This window comes from Nesoenas mayeri, assembly GCF_963082525.1.
Source record: "Nesoenas mayeri genome assembly, chromosome: 10".
Lineage (NCBI taxonomy): Eukaryota > Metazoa > Chordata > Aves > Columbiformes > Columbidae > Nesoenas > Nesoenas mayeri.
The window spans coordinates 24,062,371-24,081,708 of NC_137560.1; the positions used below are offsets into that span (position 1 = coordinate 24,062,371).

Genomic DNA, 19,338 nt, shown 5'->3' on the forward strand with positions numbered 1-19,338 from the left:
CAGGGCTCGCCATGCACCGCGGCGCCTGAGGGGTTTGCTCTGCCCGGGAACCCGCACCCGGAGCTCTGCACCCCAAGCTTGTCTGGGGGTGTCCAATGGGGGGGCCCTGCAGCCAACACCCGCCCCAGCGCCACCGCTGCCTCCTCAGCCCTGCAAAGCTCCCAAACCCGGAGTGTCGCCTCCCCGAGCCTCCTCCGGACCAGCTCAGGTGACATTCCCCAACTGCTGCACTGCGGGACACCCGCAACAAGGACACAGCAGCCCCGCGGTGACGGCACCGAACCCCGAGGCAGCCTCGTTGCTCCCCATGGAAGGCTCATTCTTTGCGTTGCTGCGCTGCTGTGTTCTCTTTTATCCTCATTTCTTTCTTTGCCCTTTCCCTAAAGATACTATGCATTTATACCCGTATTTTCCAGCCTCTACTCTCCTGCCACGGCTGCACAACCTGGAGCTTTACTGTGAGCTGAGTCAAGCCAGCTGCAGATCTTTGATGTAACAATTTTGGCTGCTGCTTCTGTTTCTTAACTTGACTGAGCGTCACTTGACCATGTGAAAAATGGCAATGCCATCCGCCAAGTTTTCTACAGACTGAACAATTTGGCAGTAAAGCATAATACTGAATTCCTCAGAATTCTCCTCCTTTCCTTGCTTGTTCGTCTCCGACACGGCACACGCACTAATCCCTCCAGAAGCAAGCTGCTGTTCCCAAGGGATGGACCGGAGGCCAAACAAGTTCTGGTGGATCAGTCCGTACTGACACCACTACATTTCCCTCCGCTCCATCTAGAGATATCTTTCATGTGGCCACTTCAGAATATTCTGCAGCCGTTTCACACTGAAATCCGGAGGGATGGATAAGCAGCTTTATCTCCACTTCACATATGTGGCCAAAGAGATTAACTTGCTCACACAGTTAATAACAGAAATGAGAGCCGAACCCAGGCGTTTTAATAGAACACATGGTTCTTTGAGGGAAGAGGCACAACGGCATGCTTTAAGCCCAGGTCTAATTTGATCCGTCTCTGTATTCTTCTCTCTTTGTAAAGGACAAAACAAAAAGGCTGCTGGAGACGGAGGCGGGACGGACACGCTTTGCGCCGCTTCACGGCTCCTCTGATCGAGTTTTCCATTTCTCATTAAAACCACAGCCCGGGGAGGACTCCCCGCCCTCCCCAGAGCAGCTGGGACCTTCTCTCTCGCCAGAGCGCGAGATTAGCACGACGGCTTTGTGACAAAGTCACTGCTCCGCGGTGCCGCCGAGGGCACGGAAATGTCAGTGCTGTCCCTAACAGATGACACGGAGCCGCCTGGGATTTGGGGGAAATGCTGCTAAATTAGCTGCTCCAGCGTCCTGACGGTTCGGATTTGCCTACAAATCAAAAACCCGCACACGGCAATTTGTGCTTGATGTGCAGGGTGTGCAGAACTCCCAGCACCCCCGCATCCTGACAGACAGCGCGGGCATCGCTCACCGGCCCCGGGAGCTGCGGGCTCTGCACGGATGTGGCCCCCGGGCACCGCTGCCGCCCAGCCAGCCCAGCCGGGAGCCGAACCCACCCAGGAAACGGCCGGGAGCCGAACCCACGCCGGGAACCGGCCGGGAGCACAGGTGCAATTCCCCAGCCCTGCTCCGAGCCCAGGGAACTCGTGTCCTGCGTGTCCGCAGCCCGGGTCTGCAAACAGCGCCGTCCCTGCTGAGAGGCACCGTCGTCTCACCAGTGCTAAACCCACTGACACTGAGACACTCCCTTTAAAACCGCATCTAGAAATACCCGCTTTCACTGTCCTTGCTGCGGCTCACGCGCCCACAGGAGGCCCCGGGCCATGGCTGCGCCAGCGCCGCGTCCCCCAGCACCTTCTGCCAAACCCCTCTGGCCGTGCTCCTGCCTAATATATTGAATTTGTACAGAAGTCCGTTCAAATAAACTGCTCTTCCTTGTGGAGCTTTAGAACCAGGACACCCGTGTGCAGCTCGCACATCCAACACTGTTTTCTTTGGCGAACAGAATATGTAATCAGCGGGATTCAGCCGCGCGGAGCCGAACGTGCTTGAGTCAAAGTCCCCCGAAGGGGTTCCCGAAGCGCGGCACAAAAGCCATCTGCTGGCTCAGGGGCAGTGCCAGCGAGGAAATAACGTTGGGAGGAATAATATAAACAGCCAGAACCAAAATGGAACTCGGCAGCTCTCCGGGAAATCAAAGTCCTCACAGCGCCATGAAAATAAGTCATTCTTGCTTAAAAACTAGTAAGTGAGCAAGAATATACACAACAAAAAGCAGAAACCCCACAGATAAATCAAGGTGTTATCATACCTTGCTGTTCAAATGTTTCCATAATCATGTGATTAGTCTTTCAATATGGCTAAATACATCTTAAATAATAAAGAGAACAAAAAGAACATACTGAGAATATTTTATCGTATCTCAAAATCTTGAATCATCAGGGGTTTTGCATCAGACTTACTTTAATTAATGCTTAGAAGAATAAATATACGTTAGTAGCTTAGTAAAGGAGATAAATACTCCGGCTCATTTTTAAATGGTACATTTAGATAATGACGAAGCCAGACTAACTCGGTACTTAGAGATCAGTTATTTATGTGCTTGTTGGAGCAACTCCAGCAGGAGGAAACCGCACAGCGCAATCCACACCACTGCGCAGACGCCTATTAAAGGAAGAAACGGGAATCTCTTCTCTTGAATCATTTGAAAGCAGTTTGTAGGAGTCGCTGATGCACACGAGCTCCAGTCCCTGCCGCCGCTGTTTGGTGCGGCACGCCGTGTGGGCACAGCCGGGCGGCAGCTCCACCGCGCTCAGCGGCCGCGACAGCGGCACAGCCCGGGGAGTTGCAACAAACACCTGCCTTCAACAAGGACAACGAGGAGCACCTGATCTTCACAAGAGTTTATCTGTTCCCAACACAGACTAACGGGTGGGCCAGGGGAAGCCCGGCCTCAAACTCCAGGAGCTGTGTGCCCGCAGAAGACCCGGCTGCAGCACGCCCGGCCGCCGGGAGCCGTGGCACGTCACGCCTCCACTTGAACGCGGGGAAAGGACCAGGTCTGCGCGGTCCGGAGGCAGAGCCGGCGTGCGCCGCACCCAGACCCCGGCCTGAAAACGTTCGAGCCATGTCTGGTCTGTAACTGAAACACAGCTCAATCCAGAATCCCCTGTTATGTGCTCAGGAAAGCGTTGGGCTCAGGCTGGTTCATACCCTGCAGTTATAACAAAAAACTGCACCTTTTTCCCCAGACACGGCTGCAAGAAGTTTGTATGTAGCATAAATACGAATCAATGACTTTGCTGTGTGATCACGTGGCCACCACAAAGCTCCAGCGCGGCTGGCTGAGCGCTGCCCACAGAAGCTGTGGACACCGCGTCCCTGCAGCGATGCCGGCTGGATGGGCTCCAAGCAGCGCGAGGCACCGAACGCGCCCTGCCCGGGGCAGAGGGCCGGACCAGATCATCCGGAACGGTCCCTCCTGCCCCAGCCCTGCTACGGTTCTGTGCCTCCCACGTATCGGAGCTCCAGCGCTGCTCACACACTCGCACCAGCGTGTGTGCTGGGGGAAAAACACCACAGGGAAAACATATCCAAATGTACAGCACATTTTCAGGCCCCAGTCAAACCTATTTTAAAGCCTCAACAAATGCCCCTTCATCACCAGCAACTGAGGGCACACTTCTGGACCAAACGTGCTGAGGATGTAGCTGTGCAGGGTGCAGGGAGGCAGACTTACATCGATGAGGTCGGAGACGTCGTGGATGTAGTATTTACTGACAGCGGCGTTGGTGGCGGCCAGGTTCAGCAGGTAGTCGTTGCGGGCTTTAGTACACTTCAGCTTGTTCTCGGAATATTTGGCTTGTCTCTGAAAAAGCAGAACGGAGCGTCAGAGTACAAACAGGATGCTCCTTTCACAGCTCCCCTTCTGCAGGGCCCCGCAGCACCCTGCAGCCTGGGCGGGATGCGTTAATTAATACAATTGGTACTGGGTATGGAAACAGGCACCCTTGCCAGGACGGAGCCCGCCCCTGAGCACCCCGGTTCCGCCAGCCAAGGCACACGAGCGCGCCCAGCACAGCTGCTCTGCCGCTGCCTCTGCAGTCGTGGCGCTTTTGGCATCAATCAAAATTACAGGGCTAAATTTTCCTCCCCAATATGCTGACATACATTTGGACTTGCTCCAGATTCGTGCAGCTGTATCGAAGTGGAACCTGGCCCAGAGGCCCAAGACACGAAATATAGAATGGGACCCAGAATTCAAAACTCCGCAGGGAAGCGGATGCGCTCAGATCTGGGGCATTTGCTCAGGCAGATCACTGCTCTAAAGGTTGAACCCCTCAAAGCAGCGGTGCTAGACAGCGTCCCAGCGCTGGGACACGTGAGCAGAGCCGTCCCGGCTGGCAAAGCTATGGCTTGTTCTCCAAAATTAACAGAAAAGTTACAGTTTTGGAGATGCTGCGATTGTCGAAGCCAGAATGGAGTTAAGTGTTTTGACTAGCAAAGCCAACTAAACGCTGCACTTCACTCCCAGACAGTCTGCAGAGGAAGGATCACAATTATTTCATAGCGCTGACGCTTGCGGTGCCTGCCACGAGCCGCGGGCGGAAGGAACCCGGGACAGGAGCAAACCCGGCCCCGCAGCAGGCCGGTGCGCGGGCGGCAGCCGTGGCCGTGCCGGGGCAGACACCGTGCGGCGCCTCCTCGGCGCCCGGCGCAGCCTGGGCTCCCAGCTCCCGTGTCCTTCCCTCTCACCCACCTTCTCCTTCATCTTCTCAATCTTCTTGACGGAGCTGCGCCGCTGGGGCCGCTCCTCGTGCCGCAGCAGGTTCACGCTGATGTCCCCTGACTTGTTGAACTGCTTCTCCTCCTGCTTCTCCGCCTCCTTCAGCTTGCTCTCCGCGCTGATGCTCTCCGCGTGGTACATGTGGTACGTCTTCATCACCTGGGGAGACAGGAGCTGCTGAGCCACCTGCCCCATGGCCACACGAGAAGGTGACAGCCCTGGGCAGCCGCAGCAGCCTCGGCGGTGCCCGGGCGGCCTGCGGCCACTGCAGCATTAGGGAACAAGGTGGGAAGAAAAGCCCATAAAGCCAAGCCCATCACTAGCCCTGTTCCCAAACGGCACAGGACTGGTGTAAGGACTGTCACCCCGCCGCAGGGCCAGGCTGAGGCGTGCCGCACGGAGCGCAGGCATCCTCCTGCACCACCACGCAGGGACAGGACTGCCAGCGCTTGCACCTGGGACAAGGGCTCCATGACAAGAGACTGCGAGGAGCCCAAGGTCAACCTGAAGTCACTTTTGACCCAACCCTTCTGTTCCTACACTCAAACCTGCTAAGCCAACCCACCAACGTAAGCCCTGCTGCACCGTCCTGACAGCAGATCCCATCTGGAAGGTGAAGGAGCCGCAGTTCCCAAGCAGAAATGGAGTTTGTCTCTGATCAGCATTAAATTCTGTTGCTGCTGGGGTAAGCACAGTCAGTGCCAGGGCAGGCTGCAGCGACAGCCAGTCCTTCACACTCAGGATCACCATCAGTGACACTGATCCACTGCCAGGAAAACTCCCGCAGGCAAAACCTCCACCGCAGCCTCTCCTTGCAGATACAGAAGCCCAGAGGGCACATTGTGATCATTTTAATGGGGCTGGCAAGAGGAACACATCTGCTCTCCTCTCTTTATGCCTTTAGTCACGTTGTCCCCTTTTATCATCTCCCCTGGGGATGAGGATGTTCAGTTTCACATCGCCTTGACAAGGCCGGAGATGCCGGCTCCTCGCTGCAGATCGGCTCACGCGAACCGCCCGGGGCGCAGGGCCCGGGGCGCAGGAGCCGCCGAGGCGCAGGAGCCCTGATGAAGAAAACAGAGTCTTCCTCGGCTGCGGCTGTCAGCAGGAGCCAGGAGCGTTTCGCTTGGACGAGGCTGGGCTGAACCATATGATCTCTCCTCCTGCCAAGCACAAACGTCAGCACAAACGGGCTCCAAGTGCCACAGCGAAGCACAAATGTGCCACGGCCGGGAGCCGCGGTTCCAGGCAACTGCAAGGACCGTAAGCAAAGGCTTGTGCCTTGTTCCTGCGCTGCTGTAGTTCAAAATCCTGCAAAATCTAACACTGATTCAAACAGATTTCAGACTGTAGCTCCTGCAGTGCATCACAGGACACACAGAACCATTTCCAGGTTTTTCCTAAGGAGAAAGACAAGTGGATTCGCTGAGCCCTCCTCATCCTCGCTGTCCCCATCTTCTCCTGAAAAGCTCAGAGGAAAAGCCCTGCACTCGGGTGCAGCGGGGCAGGAGCGAGAGAGGCTTCGCCAGCCCCAGAGAAGCCCCGGTGCAGCGCGGCAGAAAAGCCCAACGACGACACAGCAGCCCAAAGTGCCTGTTTTCTGTGAAATCTGAAGGTTATGGGAAGGTTACTCAGCCTGAAAGACTTGAGCACCGTTAATAGGTTGTCTCTGTTCCCCAAGGCAAGCACAGTGCAGCCGGAGCCGCGGGACCCGCCAGGCAGAGCCACACGACACACCGTGGTCTGGGACCCGCGCTGGCCCCCGATGGCCTGCTGATCGTGGTGCGGGACCCGCGCCGGCCCCCAGTGACCTGCTGCTCGTGTCCTGGGACCCGCACCGGCCCCTGCCAACCTGCTGCTCAAGGCCAGAGGAAATGTCCCCAGCAAAGGCCCTTTTACCCCTGCTTGAACCTGGAAAGGCAACACAGGAACCAGGCTTATTAAAGAGACTTTCCAGGGAGTCTTAAAGTGCAAAGGACCCACTGTGGCCACGCCAAAATACTTTCCCCGGACTTCAGCACCCGTGTTGCTGAAATGGATTAAACAGCTGGCTGTGCCAACACGCTTGGAAATCCGGGGGATATGTCTGTTTGTTTCAATATCTGCCTTAATTTTGCCTGGGCAGCACCTGCACCGCGGCCATCAGCCCTTCGATCCGCAGCTCCCTCGCGCCCTCTTGGCATCGCGATCGAGCCGCACCGTCCCCGTCCCTGTCCCTCAGCATCGTGTCAGAAAGAGAAACTGCCGCAGCTGCGTCCCAGGGACCTTTCTGCAAATAACTTCATTAGCTGCAGTGGAGGCAGAAAAATATGTTCCAACGTTCATTAGTTATTTAACAACACAAGTTGTGTTTTCCAATATTAATACCAGGTTCTGGATAGAGGCCATTGCTGAAATACCAGCACAAATGGCACGGCCTGCTGCCTTCCGCTAGCAGCGCTCCTGCTTCTACCCAGCTCGTGAGCAGGGGCAGCAGACCAGCCCCGGGGGCTGTGCTCACCCGCTGAGGGTCCCTCACGCTGGACACCCCGCACAGCGCTCCCCACGGGAAGGGACAACTTCCCACAGCCCCTCCAAGTCCTGCTGCACAGGAGCAATGGCTGCTATTGGTAGTTTTAACCTGGGTAATGCATCTGTACATATTATTTTAATTAAGACAACTGATTTCACAGTTATCAATCCTCTTCAACAACACCTAGTGACCAAGAATCTCACCGGCTCCCATCACAGGACTCTTACAGACATCTCCACCTGCCTTCAGCTCCAGCCGCGTTATGGCAAACAAAGCCAAACATCACACAGCGCATTGTCGTGAACCACACAGCAAACACCCAACGGAGCACTGGGGTCACTGCTGCTCCCACCCGAACCTCGGCCTGACTCCTGCAGAGGGGAACGTGCGCGGTGCAGAAAGGGACCTGCGAGCAGCCGAGCGGCTGCAGCGCGGCACCTGCTGCAGCCTGCGAGCAGCTGTCAAGAGAATGAAGCTGCCTGCAATTCACAGCTACGTTTGTTCTGTGCAGAACTGGTCACAAGCAACTCCTGCTTCAGAATGAAAGTCACCTACTTCCTATTTAATCAAAAGCAGTGTGGTTTGGGGTTTGGTTCTTTCCACACTGAGTCCACAGGGTGACTTGCATCAGAACAGCAACAAGGCTGAATTAAAATCAATTTAGGTTTTTTTGGCTTAAGTTTGAGACAGTGAATGTCTGAGAAGCCTGTAAAGATTATATCGTTTCCACACAGCGCACAGAATTCCCCTTTGGAAGGCTGAAAAAGCGTCCAAGCCAGGGCACAGTCACACTGTGGATACATCGCTCGGCCACTGGCAGGACAAACGACTTCCTTGCGCTGGCCGCAGATAAATGACATTTGACAAAGAGCAGCTCAGTGTCCCCTGAGCTGGGGTCCCTGTGCTGTACCTGGTCACTGCGGTGACACAGGGACACGCCAGAGCAGGTCAGACCTGGGCTGGGGTCCCTGTGCTGTACCTGGTCACTGCGGTGACACAGGGACACGCCAGAGCAGGTCAGTGCCAAGGACGCCCCAGAGCTCCCCAGCACACACCGATCTCCCCACAAGCCCCTGTGCAACTGAGCCCCTTTTCCCTGGTGTCCCAAGGACACCACACTGCTGTGTCCCACAGGCGACACTCCTGTCCCGTGTCTGGGTTCTGGGAACACCAGTACACAGGTATCACAGTCAGCCCAGTTCTTGTCAGTCTTCCCTTGTTTTGCACCTGTCATGCTGCTGTTGTAATTAATCTTAATTAGTCACCGCCACTAAAATGGCGTGTGACATTCAGCCATCAACAACGTGTTCCCAAATCCCACGCAGGCTTTTTAAGCCACCCTGGCCGTGCACCCACTGCAGGTCTCACCACACCAACCAGCGCAGAAACAAACCTGTTAAGAGAAGATGTACGGCAGAAATTTCAAATCATATCATTCATACTCTTCTGTTTAGGCCTATTTTTCAAAAGATGGAATAAAATGATTGTTTAGGAATAAACCTACTGCAGCGTTATTTATGTACCAGTAGCAGACACAACCAAAGAAACCAAACCTATTGTCTCCATTTTCCAGTGCAAGACAGGCTTTGTATTGCTTTGGTGATCCTAAACTACAAATAAAATTTAAAAACACAATTGCTACAGGGCAAGAGCCAGAAGCAAACACTATTAGTGCCCAAAGTGCCCGAAGAGCGGTCCTGGATAATGGCGCGTGTCCCACCGGACACGGCAACCGCTCCGCGGGGAGGGGAACCGAGCACACCCCAGCCCAAAGCTCCACGTGCTCCAGCCCAAGCTCAGTCCAGCCAGCACCCAGAGGCCACCAGCGCCTGGCAGTGACACCAGTGATACCAGTGACACCGAACGGGCCTCGAGGCACCGCGGAGCGCTGAGGACACCAGGGATCCCACCAGGCCATGCCCAGGACATCTCCTAAGGGACACAGTTATGTGGTGCCCGCAGGGCAGGACCAGCTCAGCACTCACCGTGTAAAGCTCGTTGGTGACTTTCAGGAGCTCTTCGTGCATCTGGAGGCCAATCTCCTTACTCTGGAAGACAACAAGAGGAGTGGTGACTGTTATGCTCACAAGGTGCATTTCTGAGAGGAAAATACATTTTGGAGGCAAAATCGTATGACTTCCCAGTACTACAGAAAGAAGAAATGAGGTGGCAGGCATCTCCTGATCCGCTGCCGGTCCCAGCGCGGCCGGGGCACCGGTCCGTGGCACCGCAGAACAGGCTGGGGACCTGGCGGGCTGGCGGGATGGCAGCAGCGAGTCGCTCTCCTCTCTTCTCAAACCAGGCACCCAGCGGATCCCAGCAAAGCCAGACGAGCTGGTTCCCAGCCCTCCCACGCCTCTGCCCAGCGGGTCCCGGCAATCCCCAGCAACGGCTTCCGCGTCCATCCCACAAGCACAAACCGCAGCGAGTGGGTGACGCTGCCGCCAGCCGCGCTCTCCGGGCGGCTCCCAGCCCGCGGGGCTCTCCTCTCCTCTCCTCTCCTCTCCTCTCCTCTCCTCTCCTCTCCTCTCCTCTCCTCTCCTCTCCTCTCCCGGCTCACAACAGGAGGGGGCACAACCGCTGCTGGAACGTCCATCCGAACCGTCCTGCCCGCTCCCAGACACGGCCCGCGCCGCGCTGCCGCCGCGTTCAATTCTATGTGTTGTTATAAAAGAAACAAGCCTGCAGCGTCAGAAATGCCCCGGGGCCCAGAAACCTCATCCAGTATCTTTCCTGCTCTGGGAGCTGAAAAGACATCAGACAGCTGCCAATCCACAACCTGGGGTTTGTTTGTTCCATTTCTAAACATAACACCCCAAACGCAGATGGCCTCTTCTCCCAACAGGCCTGCGACAGTGAGGGTTCAAAGTAAACTAGCGATTTGATTCCCTTCCATTTGCTACAAATCCTTAACAAAATAGAACGTGTGATTCCAAACACGAACATGTGCAGTACAGCAAATCCTCGCAGCATTTCAGAATGCTGCGTTTCTGTTTGAGGTCGCTGTTTGTCCATGGATCACCCAGCCGGGGTTTCAGAGACCACGACCAGGAACGCCACCGCATTTATTTATCCTGCAAGCACACGGTGAATGCAGAACGACGGGCAGCGCGCTCTGCCCCGCGGGCCGGGGGCACCTCCGCCCCCGCTCTGTGCATCCCACACGTAATGCCCTCCCGCACTGTGGGGCCGTTTCAGGCTAAGACTAGCAGAGCGCGCAAAAGCCGGGCCTGCTCCACGGCCAGAAGCAGCTTACAGCTCGACTCTGCCTGTTTCCAACAGCACCCGTGTTTCTGGGGGGGGCAGGCGGTCGCTGCGTTCTCCGTGCTGAGCTGCTCCGCCTTCTGCTGCATTAACTCCTCTGTGCAACCTGAATTACACAGCAAACATTTGTGGGTGCACAAATTGCTTGGATTTGCACTCTCCAGTCATACGATCTACCTTGATTTAATAGACTTAAATAAGCCACCTGTTGCTGGCCTTGCAACTTCCAGTGCAGCTGGATATTTCAGAACGCAGGTTCCCGGCGCTGCCCAGCCCAAGCATTTCAGGTTTGAGCTTCACCTCGACCACAACGCGCCCTCCTGATCTGTCGGCAGCAGCTCATTTGCTCTGTTCTGACCTGAGTGAACCAAAGTCTTTCTCGAAAAGGAGATATATTACGAAACAGCTGCACCACAATTATATAATAAAGTTTCCAATTTCACAACCACAAGAGCTCAGCAAGATCCGGAGAAAGTTCACTGCGAGTGTAAGAGCTCCCGGCACCTTCCTCCCTCCGCCGGAGCCTCCGGCACCGTCAGGAGCGCCCTGGCACCCAGAGGGCAGCGCCCGCGCCGCGGTGCTGGAGGCTGACAGCTCAGCTCTCTCCACGCTTGCTGCCTCCCCTTTTATAACAGAAATCGCACGTGTGTGCTGACGGGACACAATGCCAAAACGTCCTTCCCGCTCCCTGGCACCATCCGCAAACCCCAAACTCAGCTTAGCCGCTTGCTTTGTGCCTTCCGCTCCCGCTGCAAACCGGTTACTCGCAGGGACAGCAATGGCTCCGGTTCAGCTGGTCTATTAAAATTCCTGCCGCTGCAGACAAAATAGGGGAAGAGGCAACACAGACTACTGGCAACAAAAAGTGCCTATTTTAAAGACAAAGGAAAGAACTCCCGTCCAGACAGACACCACTTCTGCATTAAATCTCCACCCAGGGCACTGCGGTACGGGGCGCAATTAAATTCACTGTCACGGAATGTAATTAAACCTCACGCTGGGGAATAACGCAGCGCAGTTGTTCCAGACGCAGCAATGCGCTCCGGTGTGTCATTTCCTGCGCTCCGCACTCGCGGGAAGCAGCAAACGTCTTGCAGCAGGAGGCAAGAGCGGAGACGTGACCTGCCGGGGCTTGTCGCCCGCCGGGGGCGCACGCTGAGATGTCCTGCTGACAACAGATCAAGCCAGGTCTCCGCAGTAACATCTCTCCACATCTCGTTTCTTGCCAGCCTATTAGCAGCATTAGCACACCTCAGCAATCTCCTCCTGCGCCAGGACCGTGACTCACGCTGGGAGCTCGAGGAAACGTGCCCGGTTTGAGTTTCTTCTGCTCCCGGCCGGGCCGCAGGACGGGGGCGCTTGGGCCGAGGACGCTGGTGCCACGTGTTTGTGTCAAAAGGCCCAGTAATGGTGTCACCTGTGGCAGCGGCAGTTTCCGTACCCACCAGAGGACAACCGCCCTTTGTCACTGCAGCTACAACCAGCCACTGCCACGGGTAAGGGACACCATCACTGCGCCATTCTTTAAAAGCGCGGAGACATTGACCGTGGCCGCGGGCTCCTCCCTCGCCGGCGCAGCCGCAGCCCATGGCAACAACCAGCATGCTGGACGCGGGGCTGGGCTCCGGCAAACTCCCGCTGTGGAAACCGGCACGGCAAGGGGTGACAGCAGCACCACGACACCCACCCTGCGCCCCCGGAGCTGCCGCCCCACCGCGGCGCCGCCGCAGACGCTGAATTCCGAGCCGTTGCCAGAAGGCAGACACGCGGCTGGTTCAACCGCTGGGATGAAACAAGTGAGGGGCTGGATCATAGCTGTGCACAACTGTATGGCTGCAATGTGCAGGGGCTCAGCGAACAACACGAGTTCAGAGGGCGAGCCACGTCATACCCTGACGTACTCACACATCCAAAGCCAGGAATCCCTATGTTCCACATCTGGGAAGGGCAGAAATGGAAGGGGAAGAAAGAAAAGAAACCACTGGATGGGAATAACTGCCCATTTTGTAACAAAAGAACTGTTAAAGTCCAAATCCAGATTCCACTCACACTTTGTAAACAGTTCCTGCCTTCACAAACAGCAGCTGGGAGCATCTCCAGGCTCTGCCCCGCGGCCGCCTGGGAGAAGCGCACAGCCCAGCACGCTTTCTGCAGGTAACAACAAGGAACAGCTATAACTGGGATTCCTTCGGAGGCGATTCAGGAATGGAGGGGTAACTGGCGCCTGTCCCCGAGCGGGGAGCAGCGGCTGCGGGTCCCCAGTACCCGCAGAGCCGCCCTGTCCCGTCCCATCCTGTCCCCGTGCGGGGACCCGGCCTGCAGCGCCCCGCAAACAGGGTCACCAGCGACTCCAGAAACGTGAGGTCACTTCTGCTGCGGCTCTGAGAACCACCCACAGCTCCCGCCAGGCGGCTGCTGAGGCCGCTGGGAGCCAGGACTGGCTCAGCTGGCCCCAGAGCTGGGCCTGGCTCAGTTAGACATCTCCAGCTCACCCCTGAACACTCGATGCCCACAGCTCCTCCCGTCCCTCTCGCGGATCTGGGAGCTCTCTGGCCGGCGGTGAGGGGCATCAGAGCGACGTGCGGCCAAACGCGGGGACTGCGCCGCCAGGAGGGGAACACGCTGCCGTGGTGCGAACAAACCGCAACTCCCCAATTCACTGCTGAACCGCCCCGGGCTGTCAAGGAGCCGAGACACAGCTCAGCACCTGGGTCTTTCCCGGCAGAGGACCCTGCGCTAATCAATCGCTTCTCAGTTACACCCATCCCCGCACTCCAGATCAGAGGTCCCTGCTTCTTTGCTGAGGTTGTTCACATTGACGTAACGACAGCACAAAACAAAACCTTCCAGTTCCTCCCTGTACCCACAGCATGTCACAACCCATTAATGGATTCGAGATGGGAGGAATTGAAAGTGACATCTCTGGGAAAACAATGTTCCCCTAATTTACCATCAAAGAGCAATCTGCATGAGGAGCGAGCAGCTGATCCACAGCCATGGACGCCTGTGACCCCCTGGAGCCGCCGCTGGCCCAGCGGTTCTGCACGGCCTGCCCAGGAGCTCCAAGCACCGCACTCAGCACGCTGGAACCTGGGCGACTGCAGAGCCGGAGCCACGGCCCCAGCTCCCCAGCAGCGTCCCACCAGCTGCCCGCCGGGCTGGGCGGCTCAAAGAGCCTTTGGGCAGGATGCTCGAGCTCCCACGCTGCACCCAAGGCTGCTCACCAAACCCTGTGCGACGTGGGGCGCACGGCCCCGGGTGCCTCTGGGGACAGTGTGCAGCAGGTTAGAAAGATAAATAACCTGAGTGTCCCCAAAAGCATCAGCCTCCCTACCCATATTGCAAGCAAACGATGACACGAAATGGGCCTTGTCTGTGATTCAGCTGTGACATGGGCTTAGCAGAAAGTCCTGTTACCTTTCCCTGCTTTTTAACAACGTCAGCTTTTTTGCACCCCTTTAGACTTCCAGGCGGGCGCAGTCGTGTAGAGCTCCATAACAACCTTCTGGTTTAGACTAAAGGCGAGGACGGCTCCCCAGCGAGCAGAGCCCTCCACCGCTGGTCCATTACCTTCTTGAAGAGCCTGATGACGTCCTCGCTGATCTGCGACAGCCGGACGATGACATTGTTCATGAAGATGTCGTTGAGGGTGGCGTGATCTCTGCTCTCCCGCCGCGTCTGCGTCAGAACCAGGTACCAGCAGTTCACAGGGGAAAGCAGGTGCTGATCTTTCCTGCGGAATTGGGGGAGGAATCAAAAAGGTCAAGTGAACAAGTCAAAAAGGAATGTAGTTTTCAAATGAATGCTGTCAGCGTATCAACACCGCCTGCCTCCACCGCAGACAGGATCTGTCCTGTGTTAGCCACGCTTAAGAGTGTTGTTAAACTGAAAGGAGGCTGCTTTCAGAAACTTGCACATATTCACACAATCACACTTATTACAATTTTCAGCACTGGTTTGAGTTCCGCACAATTCCAGCACCCAGTTCATGCTTCCTATTTCAAAGCTGTGTTTCAAAGCATCTCCAGCCGGATGTGCCCGGCTGCAGCTCCGCACGCTGCGCGCACAGAAACGCGCGTCCCTCTGAAAGCTGCAACCAACGGCGCTCCCGGACTCTGCTCCCGAGCCCGAGCCTGAGCCTGCGGGCACGTCCACGTGCAGCGCGAACACTGGCACGTAGGGACCAGGCTGCACCAGACACCGGGTTTAGAGCACGGGCATCCCTTTATCTGCACAATCAAACCAGTGCCTGAACTCAAGCCTCTTAAAAAATAACATCTAGGGGCTTGACTCTTGAGTCCCTGACTCGTGTTTTTATTGTACTGCCCAGAGAAGCGCACAGCAAGTGTAATTCAGGCAGCACAGGTCAGTAACGTTGTGGTGAAAGCCTTGCAAGAAGACATTTCTGGTTCTTTCTGTGAAGCCTGCGCGAGGTCACCATGATGCTGTTCAGCGTGCTCCACTCTGGGCTGTGCAGCCACAAACAGGCACCTGTGCAGGAGCAGCACCCGCCCATGGCTCTGCGCCGCTCTGCCCAGAAACACCCGCTTACTTGAACTGGTGCTCCCTGGAGCTGCGGATCTTGGAGGAGAAGCGCTCGGCCAGTTTCTCCAGGCTGCGGGAATACTCCAGCTCGATCTCCGCCTTCCTGCGGAAGAACTCCTGCAGATCCTGCAGCAGCTGCAGCCGCGACTCCGACTGCTGCTCCAGGCACTTGAACTGCTCCACCAGCTGCGTGCGGATCTCTGCAACGACCAGACACGGGTCAGCCCTGCGCTGGCCTGGGCAAACGCTGCGCGCTGCTCCGGCTCCGCGCCGGCCGCGGGGGATTCAGCAATTGCTAAAGCAAACACATTATCTTTCCAAGCGAGAGCTGAAGAATTTCATTCACCGGTCTCATATTAAAACCTTGTTCTTTGTCAAAATAAACAGCTGCGTAAGTGCACGGATCACAACCCTCAGAGCTTTTCAATTGCCTTTTTGAAACTAGAAAACGATGCTTCAATTTATCTACAGTACTACCTGAAATCCTGTATTCTTCGCATACAAACTGACATATTATTTGTGACATATGATCACTTGCATGCCTACAGGGAGGCTGACAGCGCCGTAAATCCACACTCCTCTCATCCACGTCCCCAGCGCCGGGTTCACCAGCAAATCAAGCTCGTATTTAACTCAAAGGCTTAAAAAGCCTTTCAGACTCGCCAGGCTCCAGCTCACAAAACACCACGACTTCATCTGTTCTGAGTTTATTGCTTCCTCCTCAGGACATTCAGAGCTGCGACAGACACGGGGCAGGGAGAGGAGCCCCGGCAGCCCTGCTGGGCCCCGCTGCAGCAGTGTCGGGCCCCGCTGCGCCCCGCTGCGCCCACAGCCAGCAACCATCCCACGGGCAGCGACAGACCCGTCCTCCCGTAACCAATAACCTCAGGCACTCTAACTCTGATCAGCATCTTCAAGTTATCAAAAGACTGCTTTACTCTTTCTCCTCTTTCTATGCCAGAGTTGTATTTCGCCTCGACCAGCCTCACGTTGAGGACACTTCTCTCCCACAGTAAAAGACAAATTGCACTTTTTCCAGCTCCCCCTTCTCACCCACAGCAGCCGAGGCTGCAAGAGCAGCAACTGCTACAGGAGGGAACGCTGCTCTTGAGGTGCAGGCGGGCCCTTCGCCCTCTGCAGCAGGAGTGGTACAGCAGGAGCAGTGCAGCACACAGCGCAGCAGGAGCGGCGCAGCAGCTGCAGCACAGCAGTGCAGCACACAATGCAGCAGGAGCGGCGCAGCAGCTGCAGCACACGGCGCAGCAGAAACGCGCCTCAAGCCGCTCCCGGCGTGAGCAACGTGCTGTGCACAGCCCTGCGGAGCGTGGCGGGAGGACTCAGTCTGCACCAGGAAGGAGGTATCCAAACTGGTAAAGCTCTTTGGCAAGAGGGGCTCGACCTCATCCTTGGTTCCTTCTGCACGTTGAGCACAGCGAGATGACAAACCATAACTCACCCCAGCAAACTGACAATACCTGCGCTGCCCGAGTGCACACACACACGTCACTGCCTTGGCATCGGGAAGCTCAGTGACCCGAAACGAGACAATACATTGGTGCCATTCTAATGCACGAAATAATCTTGACTGTGCATATATCTACATAAATCCACATACAAACACCTCCACAGGCGGGGCAGGCCAGCCCCACGGATCCCACAGACCCACGGCCACACCGTGGCCCTGCCCACACAATCACTGCTCCACACCAGGTGCTGAACTGAGACATTATTAGTGATCACGTGAAGCACTGACAGAAATCACAGAAGATTCATGGACAACGTCAAGGTCTTTATATTTGTGAGGATCCCACATGGAGAAGGTTAAAGTTGCCATGCTGAGAATCTAGTACTTTTCAACACTTCTTCATAGAACAACCGCCGAGGGAGCCCGGGCCACCCGCAGCCCGCCAGGTGAGCTCGGAGCTGCAGGAACAAGGACACCTGCAGCCACCTCATTAGCAGGTAAATTAACAAGGGCAGCAATGGGACTGGAGGCCACAGGCTGCCTGAAGGTCACCGCAAAAGCTCCTTGGAAGTAACAAATGCTGAGACCTCCAAAGTTCAGTCACCTTACGCGGGACCCTCCGTGGGCACTGCTTTTACTGCACTCCTGTGTGCTACTGGTACTCGGAGAACACAGCACAACTGTTCATCAAAGCGCACCTGAGGCTCACACGGGATCTCAGGGTGGGACTCAACGTGCTGCTTTGGCCACCAGCAAAGCCATTTTCTGCTCCCAAAGCCTGCCTGGATAACCGTGTCAAACCGAAGCCTGCTTTGTGACCCACCTCACCCCCGCAGGCGGGGGACGGGGACACGGGGGACGGGGACACGGGGGACGGGGACACGGGCAGGACCTGGCTCACGGTTGTGCTGCACAGCACTCTGAGACCAAAACCAACCCCGCTATGTAAAAGAATGGAGCTAAAGAAATTAAAATCCCATTGCAAAAGCGCTCTCAAATAACTGGTGTCAGAGCATCTTGGTCTTTACTCCTGCACCAAAACACGCCGCATCCTGCTCCCGTGGCACCGGGCACCACGCTGAGACGAGCTGCACGCTGGCAAGCACCAATTCTCCATCCCCTCTCCTTCCCCTTCGCACTGGTACACAGAGAGAAATGGATTCGCTCCCCTTGCAATGGCACTTTCTACAGGATACAAAGGTACCAGTTTCATAACAAAACATTTTTAAAACCTTCACATTCCCCTGCTGACAAGAGTTTCCTTCCCACACGAGGTCAGTGGAAACTTCATTACACCCCATATGGATCTGACGTTCCCACTCCTGCTGGTGCCAACGCAGGACTCGCTCTACAGCTCTCTGCCTTCCTCAGCAGGTTTGATATACATCTGAAAAAAACAGAATTGATCTCCAGTTCTCTTTTCACAGTGGACTACAACCCAAGGCGCTCTCCAGAACGGCTCTAAACAGCCCTGACAGTGCACAGAAATACAGGCAATATCAATAAAGCTTCTCCAGTCTTTTCCATTTTCTACCTCTCCCTATTTTTTTCCAGATCTGAGCTGCTGCTGCTGATCTGCTCTTTGTACCTGGCCCAAGGTTTGTCCTTGTCTCGTACAGGGCCACTGCAGGCAGCTCAGACAGCAGCGAACAGAGTGCCCGTGGCTGCCGGAGCGCTCGCCACCCGCGCCCCGGCAACGGGAACTCGCTTTGTGCGGGACCTGCAGCCCCACGCTGAGCTCGCATCACCCGCACACCGAGCTCACATCGCCCGCACGCCCAAGCTCCCATCGCCCGCACGCCCAGCTCACATCGCCTGCACGCCGGCCATGAGCCCCAGCATCCTGGGACAACCCAGGCTCCACGATGGCACGCGGGTCCCACAGTGGTGAGGACAGTCTGGGGCATCCAGGCATCAGAAAGGCACATCCCAATTTTCACCTACAGAATGTCCTTGTTTCCCCCACTCCCGTGACACGTTGCTCGGACACGTTCTCGTCTCCCCAGCCGGGGCAGCAGAGCCCCAGGGCACACGGAGAGCCCACCAGCCCCAAAGCCGCTCAGCCACCAGCCGTCATGCAAATGGACAGGGCCGCTGACCCGGGAGCTGCTGCTGCATCCTAAATGGAAAAGCTTGGCAGCAAAAAACAAAATGAAGGGCTGCTGGCATCATTAATGCAAAGACAGAAGCAATAACGGAGACATTCTTCAGAGCTCCGAGGTCTCGGTGAGTCAGCGCTCACAAACAGCCTCGCCAGCGGCACCGTCACCCCGGCCCCTGCCCGGCTCCGCTGCTGCGTCCGCAGGCACCTTCTCTCCATTAACGTGAACCTGCTCTTAGGGAGCCTTTCCAGATAATCATGGAAACGCAGAGGCAGGCAGCCCCTCACCCTCCTGCGCTGCAGACCCAGCGAGCGAGGTCCCAGGACCCCCACCCCGGGCTGCACCTTGATGGGCGTCAGCTGGAATCCAGACCAGAACCCCCATCTTCACCAGCGCTGTTTGCGAGCAACGTTCTGGCCAGCGGTACCGCTGTGAGCTGCAGCAGTCCCGTCCGTCATGGGGCAATTAACAGGCCTTTAATTATAACCTTCAACCAAGCACCTACATTTCCTGTGTTTGACAAGTATCTCTGCAGTGCCTGACCCCAAACTCTTAAACCTGGGAAGACAGAGCTAGAAAGCGAAGGACCCTCATGGGAAGAGATCACTTGTTGTGACCGGTAACTGGAGGGAGGGGTTCGAAACGTCCGGCACTGTTCCTCCC

The 19,338-nt window shown here is 56.3% G+C and overlaps 1 protein-coding gene across 3 annotated transcripts in view; it reads right to left on the minus strand.

Moving 5' to 3' along the window:
• SRGAP3 (SLIT-ROBO Rho GTPase activating protein 3) overlaps nt 1-19,338 on the minus strand; it is a 78,816-nt gene that overhangs the window by 26,431 nt on the left and 33,047 nt on the right. Inside the window, exons 2-6 of one of the 3 annotated variants that reach the window (XM_080350698.1) lie at nt 15,116-15,308; nt 14,134-14,296; nt 9,285-9,347; nt 4,761-4,946; nt 3,741-3,869 (exon numbers count right to left, since the gene is read on the minus strand). In XM_080350698.1, coding sequence (XP_080206824.1) covers nt 3,741-3,869; nt 4,761-4,946; nt 9,285-9,347; nt 14,134-14,296; nt 15,116-15,308 — 734 coding nt within the window. Of the gene's footprint in view, nt 1-3,740; nt 3,870-4,760; nt 4,947-9,284; nt 9,348-14,133; nt 14,297-15,115; nt 15,309-19,338 lie in introns of those variants that run through there. The other 2 variants (XM_080350699.1, XM_080350700.1) reach the window with 2 other exon arrangements.